Here is a 14,726-nt window from a genome sequence, read left to right on the forward strand (position 1 = left end):
AGGAAGTTCAGCGGAGAAATGAAACGTCTGACTTTTTCTCAGGTGGAAACTGAGACTCCCTCCCAGACGTTGAAATAAAATCTGCTCTGGAAGGTTCAGGTGAAGGTCAGAGTGGCGGAACGACTCCATCGCTTTCATCTTTCGTCATTTCTTCTTCAGACCAGAATTCAGCTTCAGCATCGTTAACGACACCACCATTACTAATGTCTGTGTTTTTGTTTTGCGGTCGCCACAATTTATCTTTATAGAGATTATAATCTGGCACGTCTTTCTACCAACCAGTGCTTTTAGCGATTATATTGCGCATTTTATTTGATGTAGTTTTATCTGTTTCTGTTGTTTCTTATCTGTCGTCCTCCTCGTGTCCTCCGCTTCCTTCACTTCAGATCGTTTAACTTCCTGAACCTTCCTGTTCCGGTGTTTGGCCGACGACACCAATCTGATAATCTGGGCTGTTTTACTTTGTGACCTCCGTTGTTGGTGAACAAACATCGCAGAGCAAGAGGTGTTTGCGCGGAAGAGAAATCATTGATCCGTTATGTAATCCTGCTGACAAAGCTAATCCAGCTACCAATCCAGTATTTTCTTCTTCTAGTAGGTATTTCACTTTTCCAGATTATAGAGCATCTTCCTTGTCTTACATCCAGATTATAAAACATCTCTAGAGCATCTTCCTCTAACATCCAGATTGTAGGGTTGGCCCACACTGTACTGTGTGCCTCAAATTGAGAGTTAGTTGCATTTGAGTAATCTGAGTACAAGCAGCAACGTAGCAGGAAGTAGCAGACTCACCTTGTCCCACTGTCTCTCCCGGTCCAGAGTGATGATGATCATGGACGGGTTCACCAGGTAGCCGTTGGCGTTGAAGGAGAAGTCGTTGTGTTCCCACGTTACGTTCAGCATGTGCCTGAGGACAAAAACAAACACCGGCGTTTAAAAAAGCGCCGCGTTTCTGAAGTGTACGGTGACACGTGGAGGGCGCCGGCGGCAGCTGACAGGCCGACACTCGTCAGCTGTGGGCCGAGTCTCTGCTGGCCGAATGAAACTCTGGTTGGTGCCGTTTATGACCGTTAATGAACCAGAGTTGGGCAACACTCTGAGAAAACTCCCAGATGTTACCGTGTTTAACTCTAGATTGAACCTAATGCCAGGTTTACAAGGTTCCTGGGAGCCACTGCAGCCCCGTTTGCCTGAAACGTAGTGCACCGTGGTATTTTGACCAACAGCCGGAAAGGAAAACCCACAGGAACTGTCCCTGGTGCTGAAATCAGGGTTCGACACTATGAACTGTCCCTGGTGCTGAAATCTGGGTTCAAGACTATGAACTGTCCCTGGTGCTGAAATTTGGGTTCAATAGTATGAACTGTCCCTGGTGCTGAAATCTGGGTTCAGTAGTATGAACTGTCCCTGGTGCTGAAATCAGGGTTCGACACTATGAACTGTCCCTGGTGCTGAAATCTGTGTTCAATAGTATGAACTGTCCCTGGTGCTGAAATCTGGGTTCGACACTATGAACTGTCCCTGGTGCTGAAATCTGGGTTCAAGACTATGATATGTCCCTGGTGCTGGAATATGGGTTCAATAGTATGAACTGTCCATGGTGCTGAAATCTGGGTTCGACACTATGAACTGTCCCTGGTGCTGAAATCTGGGTTCAATAGTATTAACTGTCCCTGGTGCTGAAATCTGGGTTTGACACTATGAACTGTCCCTGGTGCTGAAATCTGGGTTCGACACTATGAACTGTCCCTGGTGCTGAAATCTGGGTTCAAGGCTATGAACTGTCACTGGTGCTGAAATCTGATGTTAGAGGAGGAAGATGCTCTACAATATCTAATTCTATGTACAGTGGAAGAGTTTCTTTTACTTCACAAATAGATTCTACATTGAAAGAAACATGAACACTAGATATTACAAAGTAGCTAAAAGTATCAATGAAACAATTTAAATAAAACTGATCTGATTCCGTGGGGTAACTCCAGAAGTAATGTGATTACAGTGTGACAGTGGCTGGTGCGGCAGGGCGGTGAGTGAAGGACCCGAGGCGTCCCGGCCGCTGCCTGAGAACACTTTTCACCGCGGTTGCGTCATGGCGGTGTGAACGTGGAGCCGCCGCGCCGCTCACTCTCACCTCCGCCTGCTTCCCGCGGAGGTGATGAAAGCTCGCCGCCAGCAGCCAGGCCGGCGCGACGGCCCGCTAATCTGCTAACGCGCCGTGATCTCATTATCAGGTGAGCCCGCCCCTCGCCAGGAGCTGCTTTCAGAAGACTCCGGTCGAGTGAGGACGAGGTGCCATGGCACCGCGTCGTGTAAACAGGAAGGGAAAGGAAGACATTTTTTTTTTTTTACTTGGTTCTTGTCTTTTTTCCAGGTCAAATCCCCGGCCCTGATTGGAGTGTTTAGCGACGGGTTCTGGTCCGCGGGCCTCATGTTGGATTAAAGTGAAACCTCGCCTCACCCTCTACCCTTTTTTTCCCTCGTATTTAAAAAAAAAATTGACCGTCTGAACGACGGCTGGAGCTTCGCTGTCTGAAACTGTGGAGCCAAGGAGAGTTTCATGTTGGACCATAATCCAGGATATTATTGGAATTTGCTGCAGGCTGATTAAAAAGGAATGACGGGCGGAGCTGGACCGTGGGTGGAGTTTAGACTCCTTTGGTGTAGACGGAGGAATCCCTCCTACTCCTACTCCTACTCCTACTCCTGCTCCTGCTCCTGCTCCTGCTCTTGCTCTTGCTCTTGCTCTTGCTCCTGCTCCTGCTCCTGCTCCTGCTCCTGCTCCTGCTCCTGCTCCTGCTCCTGCTCCTGCTCTTGCTCTTGCTCTTGCTCTTGCTCCTGCTCCTGCTCCTGCTCCTGCTCCTGCTCCTGCTCCTACTCCTACTCCTACTCCTACTCCTACTCCTACTCTTACTCTTACTCTTACTCTTACTCTTACTCTTACTCCTACTCCTACTCCTACTCCTACTCCTACTCCTACTCTTACTCCTATTCCTACTCTTATTCCTACTCCTACTCCTATTCTTACTCTTACTGCTACTGCTACTCCTACTCCTGCTCCTGCGCCCTCCTGATGGAGGAGAGGAGTGGATGATGTGTGGAGGTGTTGGAGGAGGTGTTGCGTCCAGCTGCTGCCTCCTCAGAGTTCAGCACTCGGGTTGAATTTAAAAGACGCTCCGTCCTTCATGTCCAACGTCCATTTAAATCAGCAGATGTGAATCTTGTGTTTTAATTGTGTATATCAATCCTGTTAATGGAGGAGGAGTTAACTTCATGCACAGTCGTAGACGACTAATCTCAACCTGCTAATCTGTGGAGAAACTGTTCTGCGATCACCAATCACGGAGGACACGCCCACTGCCATCAACATGGAAAACATAACGGCGTCGGACATTTTGAAATTTCATTTAGATCATTTTGGAGCATCAAAACACTGAAAGTAAAATGAGCCTTATCTCGTTTCCACTGGAGCTGAAATTAGCATAAGTGTGTTTAGAGAGTGAGCTTCTCTATCTGAGAGCTGCCTGCATGTATGGAGATGATCTCAGCTCCAGATTATAGAGCATCTTCCTGCTCTAACATCAGATTATAGAGCATCTCCCTGCGCTAACATCAGATTATAGAGCATCTTCCTGCTCTAACATCAGATTATAGAGCATCTCCCTCCTCTAAAATCCAGATTATAGAGCATCTTCCTCCTCTAACATCCAGATTATAGAGCATATTCCTCCTCTAACATCAGACTATAGAGCATCTTCCTCCTCTAACATCAGATTATAGAGCGTCTTCCTCCTCTAACACCAGATTATAGAGCATCTTCATCCTCTAACATCAGATTATAGAGCATCTTCCTCCTCTAACATCATATTATAGAGCATCTTCCTCAGTTAACATCCAGATTTTAGAGCTTCTTCCTACTCTAACATCAGATTATAGAGCATCTTCCTGCTCTAACATCAGATTATAGAGCATCTTCCTCCTATAACATCAGATTATAGAGCATCTCCCTGCTCTAACATCAGATTATAGAGCATCTTCCTCCTCTAACATCAGATTATAGAGCATCTTCCTCCGTTAACATCAGATTATAGAGCATCTTCCTCCTCTAACATCCAGATTATAGAGCATCTTCCTCCTCTAACATCAGATTATATGGCTGGTGGCTCCTGTTGAGTGGTGCATCATGGGGGATTCGGAGGCGCCTATTCACATTGCTGACTGGAGTATCGGTGTCTAAACACCGTGTAACCATGGTTACCCTCGACGCCACCGCCGGCTCTGAACCGAGTAACCAGGCGTCGGTGCGTGTCTCACCTGAACAGCGTGTCGTTGGTCGGCGCCATCTTGGCGGGGTTGTGGCAGTCGTTGTGGCCTTCGGGTACGAAGCCTCTCTGCTTGCGGAAGCTCTCCACGCCCTTGACCACGATGGCCACGCCGTCGCGCACCCTCTTCCTCAGGCTCATCCGCCAGCGGTCGGTGATGATGCTGATCAGGCCCACGGGGAAGCTGTCCGGCGGCAGGACGTCAGGGTTCCCCACCGCCATGCTGGGCAGGATCCAGATGTAGCCCGGTCCCAGAAGCCCCGCCTCCCCCGCCATGGAGAACAGGTACTGCGCCTCCTCGTGGGAGCAGTACACCAGCAGCACCTGGGCGTCGATCTGCTGCAGCAGCCGCCGCGCCCGGAGGTCGTTGGTGCTGTCGGCCGACATGTCGAAGGTCAGCACGTCCTGCACCTCCCACAGGAAGTAGCTGGTGTCGGTGAAGGACTTGATGTAGTCCACGTAGGCCTCGTAGCCCGGGTACAGGCTGGTCACCACCACGAAGCTGTCCCAGTTATACTCCTCCATCACCTTGAACATCCCGTTGACCTGCTGCTCCATCGACGAGCCCAGCTGCAGGAAGTTAGAGCCCTCGCCCTGCGGGTGGGGTGGGTGGGGTGGGTGGAGTGGGGGGGTGGTGGGGTGGGGGGCGTGCGAGAGTCTTTATTCAATTTGCACAGAAACAAAGACCGTCAGTATATTCTTAATACCACACACACATACACACACACACACACACACACACACACACACACCCACGAGAGTTCCATAACATTACATCCATTCCGGCAGACTGACTTCAACCCCAACATTTTAACAAGTCTTACCGAAAGTGGTACTTTTATTTTGACAGTCAACCTTAAAAACAATCCAACGTGATGGTTTTATTTTGACAGTCATCAGTCACAGTGTGTGTGTGTGTGTGTGTGTGTGTGTGTGTGTGTGTGTGTGTGGTTTCATTACAGAAACACGCACATCCACTCAGAGAACGACATGCTAACGACTTCGGTTTCAGCCTTTCTGTCGTTCCCGTGTAAACCGACGTCGTTCTCAGAACTTTGCCGAGTCAACGTGAAACTTCTCTGAAATTAAAATGATTCTTTTCCACCTGAAACGTTGCCATGGAAACGGGGCCTGCGGCGGGTCAGTGTGCAATCATGTTGACGAATTACAACTACATACGCACACACACACACACACACACACACACACACACACACACACACACACACACACACACACACACACACACACACACACACACACACACACACACACACACACACACACACACACACACACACACACACACACACACACACACTTACACGCACACACAGACACTAAGTGGCTCCTCCGGCGGCTGCAGACTCATTCATCACGTCTTCGTTCTGCCGGCGAACGCCGGCCGTCATCCATAGCTGCAAATTCAGAGGGATGGCGCTATCACCGCGTGGCCGCCGCCGCACGGCGTTTCATCTGTCTTCTCTGCAAACGCTTTGACCTTGAGCCGCGAGCGAAGGTGCTGCTTGTGTTAAGTGTGCTACCGGGGGGGGGGGGGGGGGGGGGGGCAGCATGGAACCACACTGCTGGGGGGGAGGAGCTTGTGGTGGGGGTTTTTAGCACCATGCTGTTTTGCCACCCAGACAGATGAGATAAGAAACGGCGGGCGGCTCTTTCTTTCTTCAGCCTTTCACACTTGGAGCAGAAGTTGAAGTCCTTCAAGGCTCGATGCTGCAGATAAAGTCCAGCGGCGCGGCTTTCATCCCCAAACAGCCTGTTTACACCGCTGGAGCTGCTTCCTGGAGATAAGGGTTGGCCCACGTGCTTCTGGAGGAACACAGCAGCTTTCCAAACGCCCTTCATTTGTTTCCGACGTCTTCACTTCCAGATCGTCCAGAAAATCAAATGACACACGGATTTGTTTAATCAAAATAAAGTTTGATCTTCTGTCGAGTCCTGCAGGTCAGGCTGACCAGCCGAGATCAGAGTATCACTTCCTCTACGTCACTTCCTCTACATCACTACCTCTATGTCACTACCTCTATGTGACTTCCTCTACATCACTACCTCTAGATTACTACCTCTACAACACTACCTCTACATCACTACCTCTACGTCACTACCTCTACATCACTACCTCTATGTCACTTCATCCCCGTCACTTCCTCTACATCACTTCCTCTAAATGTCCCGGCACTCAGTTCTGAGTCTCCATCTTTTTGGACCGATCTTCTGTCCAGGCTGCTATCAGGCTCTGTCTCTATCAGGCTCTGTCTCTATCAGGCTTTGTCTCTATCAGGCTTTGTCTCTATCAGGCTCTGTCTCTATCAGGCTCTGTCTCTATCAGGCTTTGTCTCTATCAGGCTCTGTCTCTATCAGGCTTTGTCTCTATCAGGCTCTGTCTCTATCAGGCTCTGTCTCTATCAGGCTCTGTCTCTGCAGGCCTCCAGGACCTCCAGGACCTCCAGGACCTCCAGGACTGATGAGGAAGAGAGAAACCATGTCGATAGACAGAACCAGCAGACGGTAGTAATGTAACTCTGAAGACGATAAAGTGCAGTTGAACCCAAAAGAAAAAGAAAGCGTTGCTTTCTCACTGCAGTAAACGGAGTCGTGTCTCTTGTTTGTCCTCAGAACAACTGGAGGTAAAAGACAAGGCAGAAGATAGAAGCGTGTGAAGTCCTTCCCTCTGCAAGCACCAAGGTGACCCCGGTGCTTTTTACCGTCGACGTTCATGAAGTGGACTGAAAATGATTTTGCTGTTTCAGTTCAGGGGCGTGAGCTCCGTCTGCGGACGACGATGTAAATAATCTGCCGCTGAATTAATTATGGTCTCGCAGCTCATCTCCAGTGGAGAATCACATCAGAAAGACTTTTCACGACCTGCCGGCTCAAAGGCTCATTAACGACTCCGAACCGATCTGCGGGCAATTATTGAACGCTTCTCAGCCACTTCGGCACCTGAACACTGGAATGAGCTGAAAGGCCGAAGCAATGGCTTATGAATGGGAGCTAATGGCCTTGATTAATCTTAATAAACCGCTTATGGTTAATAGAAACTGAAATCTTATTAGCATTCGTGGCTCCGAGCTTTAATGAAGGCTTGATGGAAACCCCCACTGATCATCCTATATGAGATTAAATAGCAGAAAAGTGACTCTTGCCAATGCATCGCAGGCATAGATCAATATTTTTAGAAAGACGACAGCTTCATGGACGGTTCCTGATTAGAAACATTTAATAAAGCAGACTGTGGAGGCATCAGACTGAAGCCTTCTCGTCTCTTAACTGTGATTAATGAAGGTGTCAGTATTAATGTGGCAGAGATGGACCGAGTCAGCTTCAGTACAGGGATTATTGATCCTTCACCACATTCCAGTTATTATCCGGCTCGTTCAAACGGACCGACGAGCAAACGCCAATAAATCAGGACTCCTTCATCCTGGAAAAGATTTCAGCAACAGCAGAGTCGCACCAGCCGGCGACTCTACCGTCGTCCAGAGGAAACCGTCGATAGGCGTCTGAGAGGAAATTTTCCATGAGTCCCTACTCGGCCCTACTCACTTTGCCACTCGAGTCCTTCTTGGACGTTTTCCATCACACTATAGTACAACCGGAGCGCGGGCGGAGTCATCTTAGTTTTTTTCCCATCAGCGCAAATAATAAATTAAATAGTATATCTTTATATATATTTATTAATAATATTACAGAATGTGTATCGTTATGATGGAGCTTCACTTTACGGTGTTTCGGTTTCCCTGGTGTCCCTGTTCGCTGGTGACTTCTTCCACCAGTCGTTAGCAGCAGCTGAGGTTAAAATAAGCAAACAAATGCTACGATACTTTAACAGAAATGTGGTAAACGGCATTCTCCAGGACAGCTATGGTCTTTGGTCGAATTTCTGAACATTAAGCGTGAAAAGGGGAAGGACGAAGCCGGGCACCAGTTACCAGGGGAACCAGTTAATTCAAAACATCGGTGGTACCGTGGCTCAGAGAGCCCCAGAACACAGCGATCCGGCTGGTCGTCAGCCGCCAACAGCTTGAAACTCCTCTAACCTGAGGCCAAGACGAGTCGACAGACACTGGGTTTCCTCGAGAAGCTGAAAGGAATGAAGGCAGTGAGTGACAGCGGAGGCAGATCACTTAACTCCCCGTCCTTCTCAGTGACGGGACAGAAAATACTTTGGTGAAGGGTCCAGCAACCTCCTCAAGCATCCGGTTCTTCTCTCTCTTCACCTCCTCCTGACTGGAAAACGACTCAGGCCGAGGTCGGAGCAGGACACAGCTGGACAGCTCATTCAGTCAACACACGTTTCTCAGTCCACCTGACAGACGACCAGGTACCGTTCGTTCTGTTCAAATCAACCATACCGACCCAACCACCGACGATAACCACAGGAATATGAGAACCTGTTTCCAGTGAAAATGCTAAACATTTGTGTCGTTCCTAGTCACCGCGTTGGTAGTAACAAGTTCTTATGCACATGCTCAGTAGAGCCAATCAGAGCAAAGTTTCTGCATCATTTTCAGAATGTTAAGCGTCTCAGCATCTCAGCGTCTCAGCGTCCGGCTCCAGTTCTTTCCTTTCCATTTTCTTCTTTGGTCTGACCTGCAGCGTAAAACAACGAGGTTTTAACTTTTCATGAGGCCGACGCACCTTTAGTCCGTCGGCCAGAATTCCTCATCTGTCAGTGTGTCTGTGACCCTGAGCGGCTCTCCCTGGAGGCGGTGGAGGGAACTTTATTCAGTGTAATAACGTACTGTTTGCTGGAATGAACAGCAGCACAGCAGGGGGGGTAGGGGGTGGAGGTGGGGGTGGGGGTGGGGGTGGAGGGGTCTGGGTAAACAGGAAGGATGAGTAGCGCTCACTTCTATTGATGAAGAACTTTGCCACACGTTCACCTGGTGTGTCAGTGTGTGTGTGTGTGTGTGTGTGTGTGTGTGTGTGTGTGTGTGTGTGTGTGTGTGTGTGTGTGTGTGTGTGTGTTATATAACCAGGTCATGTTAAGTATGAAGTAAGGGCCAGTAAATCCATGTGAGGAAGCATTTGTGACTAATGAGGAGCTGGCTCATGCTAAGGCTAATTGCTGCTATAGGCTAATGCTAATGCTACTTCCAGAGGGATGAGCTGCTGTCAGGAGGTGGTATCAGAGGTGGAGGTGGTACCAGAGGCAGTACCATAGGCTGTACCAGAGGCAGTACCAGAGGCAGTACCAGTGGCGGTACCAGAGGCGGTACTAGAGGCGGTACCAGTGGCGGTACCAGAGGCAGTACCAGTGGCGGTACCAGAGGCGGTACTAGAGGCGGTACCATAGGCGGTACCAGAGGCAGTACCAGTGGCGGTACCAGAGGCGGTACTAGAGGCGGTACCAGAGGTGCCTGGCCATTCTTACATCATTCTTAGATCAGTTTTTATATTCTGTTACGGGCCGTTAGGGTGGGTGTGTGGGTGGGTGTGTGGTTGAGTGTGTGCATGTGTGTGTTTCTATTTTATTTCTATTTTTTTACATTTTTATTTTATATGAAGCACTGACTTGCATGTATATTTGTATGAAAAGTGCTCTATAAATAAAGTTTGATTTGATTTGATTTGGAGGTGGTGCAGGATGAGGCGGTGCAGGACGAGGCGGTGCAGGACGAGGCGGTGCAGGACTAGGCGGTGCAGGACGAGGCGGTGCAGGACGAGGCGGTGCAGGACGGAGGATAAATAAACGCAGAGAAGTAACAGCAACATGTTTCTAACACGGCGATTCAGAGGAAAGAGAACCTCTGATCTCATGTTTGCTCCTCACTTGACGCTGCAGCAGAACAAAGCCTCTGATTGCAACGACACTGGATTTTCATCGGCTCAGTGACTGAGTCCTGAAGGTCAGAAGGTCATGATGGGGTTAACATGGAGGGAGCAAAGAGAGAACCAACATCGTGTTTATTATAGAGCATCTTCCTCCTCTAACATCAGATTAAAGACCGTTGTGTGCTACTTCAATCATAAACATCCAGGTATTTTTGTCTTCCTCCTCCTCCTCCTCCTCCTCCACCTCCTCCAATCAGAATAGTCTGTGATTCTGTGAGTCTGAGGCGGTGAGCCTCAGCGTGGTGAACAGGAGTTCGCAATAATAGTCTGTCGTCCTAAACAAGATTAGAGCCACTGAGTGAAGCTGACCTGCCGAAGGCCCAGATTAGATCCTCCGGCTGAAACCCGCTGGGGACCCGTCCAGAACCACCAGAGTCGTGCTGAATTCCTGCCCAGCTTAGCCTGAAACAATAAGTACCGCTCTGGAGCGAGATGCATTGTGGGTAAGTAGTAGTGAAGTAGTGAAGCTCGCCGCTAACCTCAGGACGCTGACGGTGAACATCAGGATGCCAACTGCTAACCTTTTTGTTGTCCCGACCCAAGATGTAACATTTGGTGTTTGTAATTTGGCGCCTGCCTCGGTGGGAAGCTGACGCAGCTGGGAGCGTCCGATCCAGAGCTGCGGAGGACACGGTGGAGCGTGAGGGCGAGGAAACGTCTCGGCGGACGCCTGAAGGTCGTTTGAAGGACGCGGCGGTGGAGGGGAGTTGGGCGGCAGCCAGACTGATGGAAACACTGAAGGACGTTCAGGTCCTCGTGCCGCGGCAACGGCCGAGTGACGCAACACCACGCAGTACACGAGTTCTGGAGCGGGATATCTCTCCCCCCCTCCCCCCTTCCTCCGTGAGGAGTGACTTCTGGCCACGGCCTTTTGCTGCGACATATGTCGGCCTCCGCCGCGCGGCAGGAAGTTCCCTGGCACCGGCTTCCTGTGCCGCTGACGTCACGTGGCTCCTGCAACGGCGAACGGAGTGGCGAGCGGCTCGCTGGTCGTTTGCCACGACACTGCAGAACCACAGACTGCCGCTCGGTATGACGCTGTGGAGCGGGACGGAAATAATCCTCCGCCCGTCCTGCTTCAACCGGACGATTCTCCAGTTGGACTCGGCCTTCGAAACCAGCGCCGACATGGTGGAGCAGTGCTTCGCCCCGCCGACCCCGAAGGCTCCTGTTCATCTGACGTTAGTCTGTGTTTGTCTGTCAGCGACTCCACGGACTTCATGCTGGTTTTGGTCCAGGTAGACTGTCCTGGTCCAGGTCAATCATCCGGGTCTGTCTGGACCCTGGTTCTGCAGGCGTCACTGTACCATTCCTCTGTGTCTGTCCTGGTTCTGGTGGAACTGCCGAGTCGGTCCAGGAAGTGGTCGACGGCCATCATTTTTATTCGTTGATAATTCGTGGGGGTGGCGTGGCTCGGTTGGTGGAGCGGTCGTATCCCAATCGGAAGGTTGCAGGTTTGCTTCCCATCTCTGCCTGCCTACATTCCGAAGTGTCCTTGGGCAAGACACTGAGGGCAAGAGCATCTTCCTTCTCTCATCAGATTATAGAGCATCTTCCCCCTCTAACATCAGATCATAGAGCATCTTCCTCCCCTAACATCAGATTATAGAGTATCTTCCCCCTCTAACATCAGATTATAGAGCATCTTCCGCCTCTAACATCAGATTATAGAGCATCTTCCTCCTCTAGCAGATTATAGAGCATCTTCCTCCTCTGACATCCGATTAGAGAGCATCTACCTCCTCTAACAGATTATAGAGCATCTTCCTCCTCTGACATCCGATTAGAGAGCATCTACCTCCTCTAACAGATCATAGAGCATCTTCCTCCACTAACATCAGATTATAGAGTATCTCCCCCTCTAACATCAGATTATAGAGCATCTTCCTACTCTAGCAGATTATAGAGCATCTTCCTCCTCTGACATCCGATTAGAGAGCATCTACCTCCTCTAACAGATCATAGAGCATCTTCCTCCACTAACATCAGATTATAGAGTATCTTCCCCCTCTAACATCAGATTATAGAGCATCTTCCTACTCTAGCAGATTATAGAGCATCTTCCGCCTCTGACATCCGATTAGAGAGCATCTACCTCCTCTAACAGATTATAGAGCATCGTCCTTCTCTAACATCAGATTATAGAACATCGTCCTCGTCTAACATCAGATTATAGAGCACCTTCCTCCTCTAACAGATTATAGAGCATCTTCCTCCTCTAACAGATTATAGAGCATCTTCCTCCTCTAACATAAGATTATAGAGCATCTTCCTCCTCTAACATCAGATTATAGAGCATCTTCCTTCTCTAACATCAGATTATGGAGCATCGTCCTCCTCTAACATCAGATTATAGAGCATCGTCCTCCTCTAACATCAGATTAACGAGCACCTTCCTCCTCTAACAGATTATAGAGCATCTTCCTCCTCTAACATCCATCACCATAGAGTTGACAGAGTGTTCTCCTGGCAGGTGTGTCACAACACGTTAATTTATCAGTCACATGACCGTTTCCTCTCGTTGACTCAGTGACGAGCTGCTCTGGAGTCACGTCGTCTCTCAGAGGGGCGTCGGTTCCGCAGCACCGCTCTGAAATGTCATCGGGAAATAAGCCATTTTGAAAGGATTACCGTGGATCTCTGTGCTGAGCCTTTTGTGATGCTTCCTGTTTGGTGGATCGTTGCAGCTAAAACCTTCAAGCTCCGGCTGAAACCGACTGTAATTACTTGCGGGTTGTTTGAGTGGCTGGCGGTAGAGCGACATGTCGGCCGAGTGAGCCGCTGCTCGCCGTCGTGTTTCTATCTGAAGGTAAAACGCGGACGGTGTTCCTCTGGTTTCATCTGTGTTCTTCTCTTGTTCGTGTCAGTGTTGTTCTCTGCTGCGTGTGTGTGTGTGTGTGTGTGTGTGTGTGTATGTGTGCTCTCACTACAAACACTAACAACAGCACCAACTGCTGGACCAACATTTCATAAACAGTTTATAAAAGTCGTTTTGAGAGTGTCGCTGTGTAAACCTGAACGTTTTCTGAAACAAAAACATAAAAACCATGTGTTTTAACTGGAACGTTGTCATGGAAGCCTAAGTCACAAACCCTGTTGACTTGCTTCTTCAACTGGGATCAAGACTCAGAAACATTCAACACTAAGAAACTTTCAGCACATGGAAACATTCTTCACACAGAAACATTCAACACTTTGAAACAGTCAATTCTGAAACATTCAACACTCAAACGTTGAACACACGGAAAGTATTAACACTCGGAAACATTCAACACTAAGAAACTTTCAGCACATGGAAACATTCTTCACACAGAAACATTCAACACTTGCAAACAGTCAATTCCTGAAATATTCAACACTCAAACGTTGAACACAGAAAGAATCAACACTCAGAAATAGTCAACACTGGGAAACATTCAACACTCAGAAACATTCAACACTCGGAAACTTTCAACACTCAGAAACTTTCAACACTTGGAAATATTCAACACTCAGAAACTTTCGGCACATGGAAACATTCTTCACACAGAAACATTCAACACTTGCAAACAGTCAATTATGAAACATTCAACACTCGGAAACGTTCAACACTCTGAAATGTTCAACACAGAAACTTTCAACACTTGGAAATATTCAACACTCTGAAGCTTTCAACACTCGGAAATATTCAACACTCGGAAACGTTCAACACTCAGAAGCTTTCAACCCTTGGACACAATCAACACACAGAAACGTTCAAAAGTCGGAAACTTTCAACACTTGCAAACAGTCAATTCTGAAACATTCAACACTGGACCTTCAGGACCCGGGACCAGGAAGGTCTCGCTGACCAGAGACCAGGACCGGCCGGGACTCACCTTGTACGGCAGCACCACGGCCGAGCCGCCGCTGATTCCCACGATGGGCACGGCCGTCTGCGTGGAGATGAAATCCAGGATCTGCGCCACGGCCTCGGAGCCCACGTTGTCTTCAAACACCACGCCGTGGACGCGGTTGGTGGACAGCGTGTCGCAGATGCGCATGAGCAGCGCCCGCGGGTTGGTGTTGTTGACCAGCACGGTGATGGGGTTGACCTCCAGCGGCAGGTCCATGAAGTTCTCCCGGCTCAGGCGCCCTTTGATCTCCGTCTGGTAGGCGGAGCCACTGAAGACCACCGCCACGTTCACCGAGGGCACCGGGACCCCGAACGGCCGGCCCCCGCACTGGGGGGGGCCGCAGGACAGCAGCAGCAGCACCAGCGCCGGCCACCAGGGGGAATCGCTCGAGCCGCCTGGACGGACGCCCATCTCAGTCACCTACTGCCTGGGGGGGGAGGAGAGAGAGAGAAGGGGGGGTACAGATGTGAAGACCAGTTCCAGTCTTTCGGTGGAATCTTGTGATAATTTCTCGCCAACCGACAAACAGCCTTTTGTTTGGCGTTCTGATCGGTGACCTTTGATCTTCATCTGGGCGCCGCGCCGCCTGCCGTAGCTCGGAGAGTGTAAGAGGCCATTAGCGGGCCGAGAGGTATTTTTAGTGTGTGAGCGCGGCGGCCGGGGCGGCAGCTGCCAC

General features: G+C 49.6%; 1 protein-coding gene across 1 annotated transcript in view; it reads right to left on the minus strand.

The window, feature by feature from the left end:
- The window catches only part of grin2ca (glutamate receptor, ionotropic, N-methyl D-aspartate 2Ca), a gene marked incomplete at both ends in the record, with an annotated part of 36,686 nt that extends 22,225 nt beyond the window's left edge, over positions 1–14,461 (minus strand). The window contains 3 exon segments of the mRNA XM_080511699.1: positions 793–907; positions 4,312–4,913; positions 14,033–14,461. Of these exon segments, the coding sequence (XP_080367825.1) occupies positions 793–907; positions 4,312–4,913; positions 14,033–14,461 (1,146 nt within the window).
- Positions 14,462–14,726: the final 265 nt, after the last annotated feature.

Source organism: Blennius ocellaris (assembly GCF_963422515.1).
Source record: "Blennius ocellaris genome assembly, chromosome: 16".
In the NCBI taxonomy this organism is placed as follows: Eukaryota; Metazoa; Chordata; class Actinopteri; order Blenniiformes; family Blenniidae; genus Blennius; species Blennius ocellaris.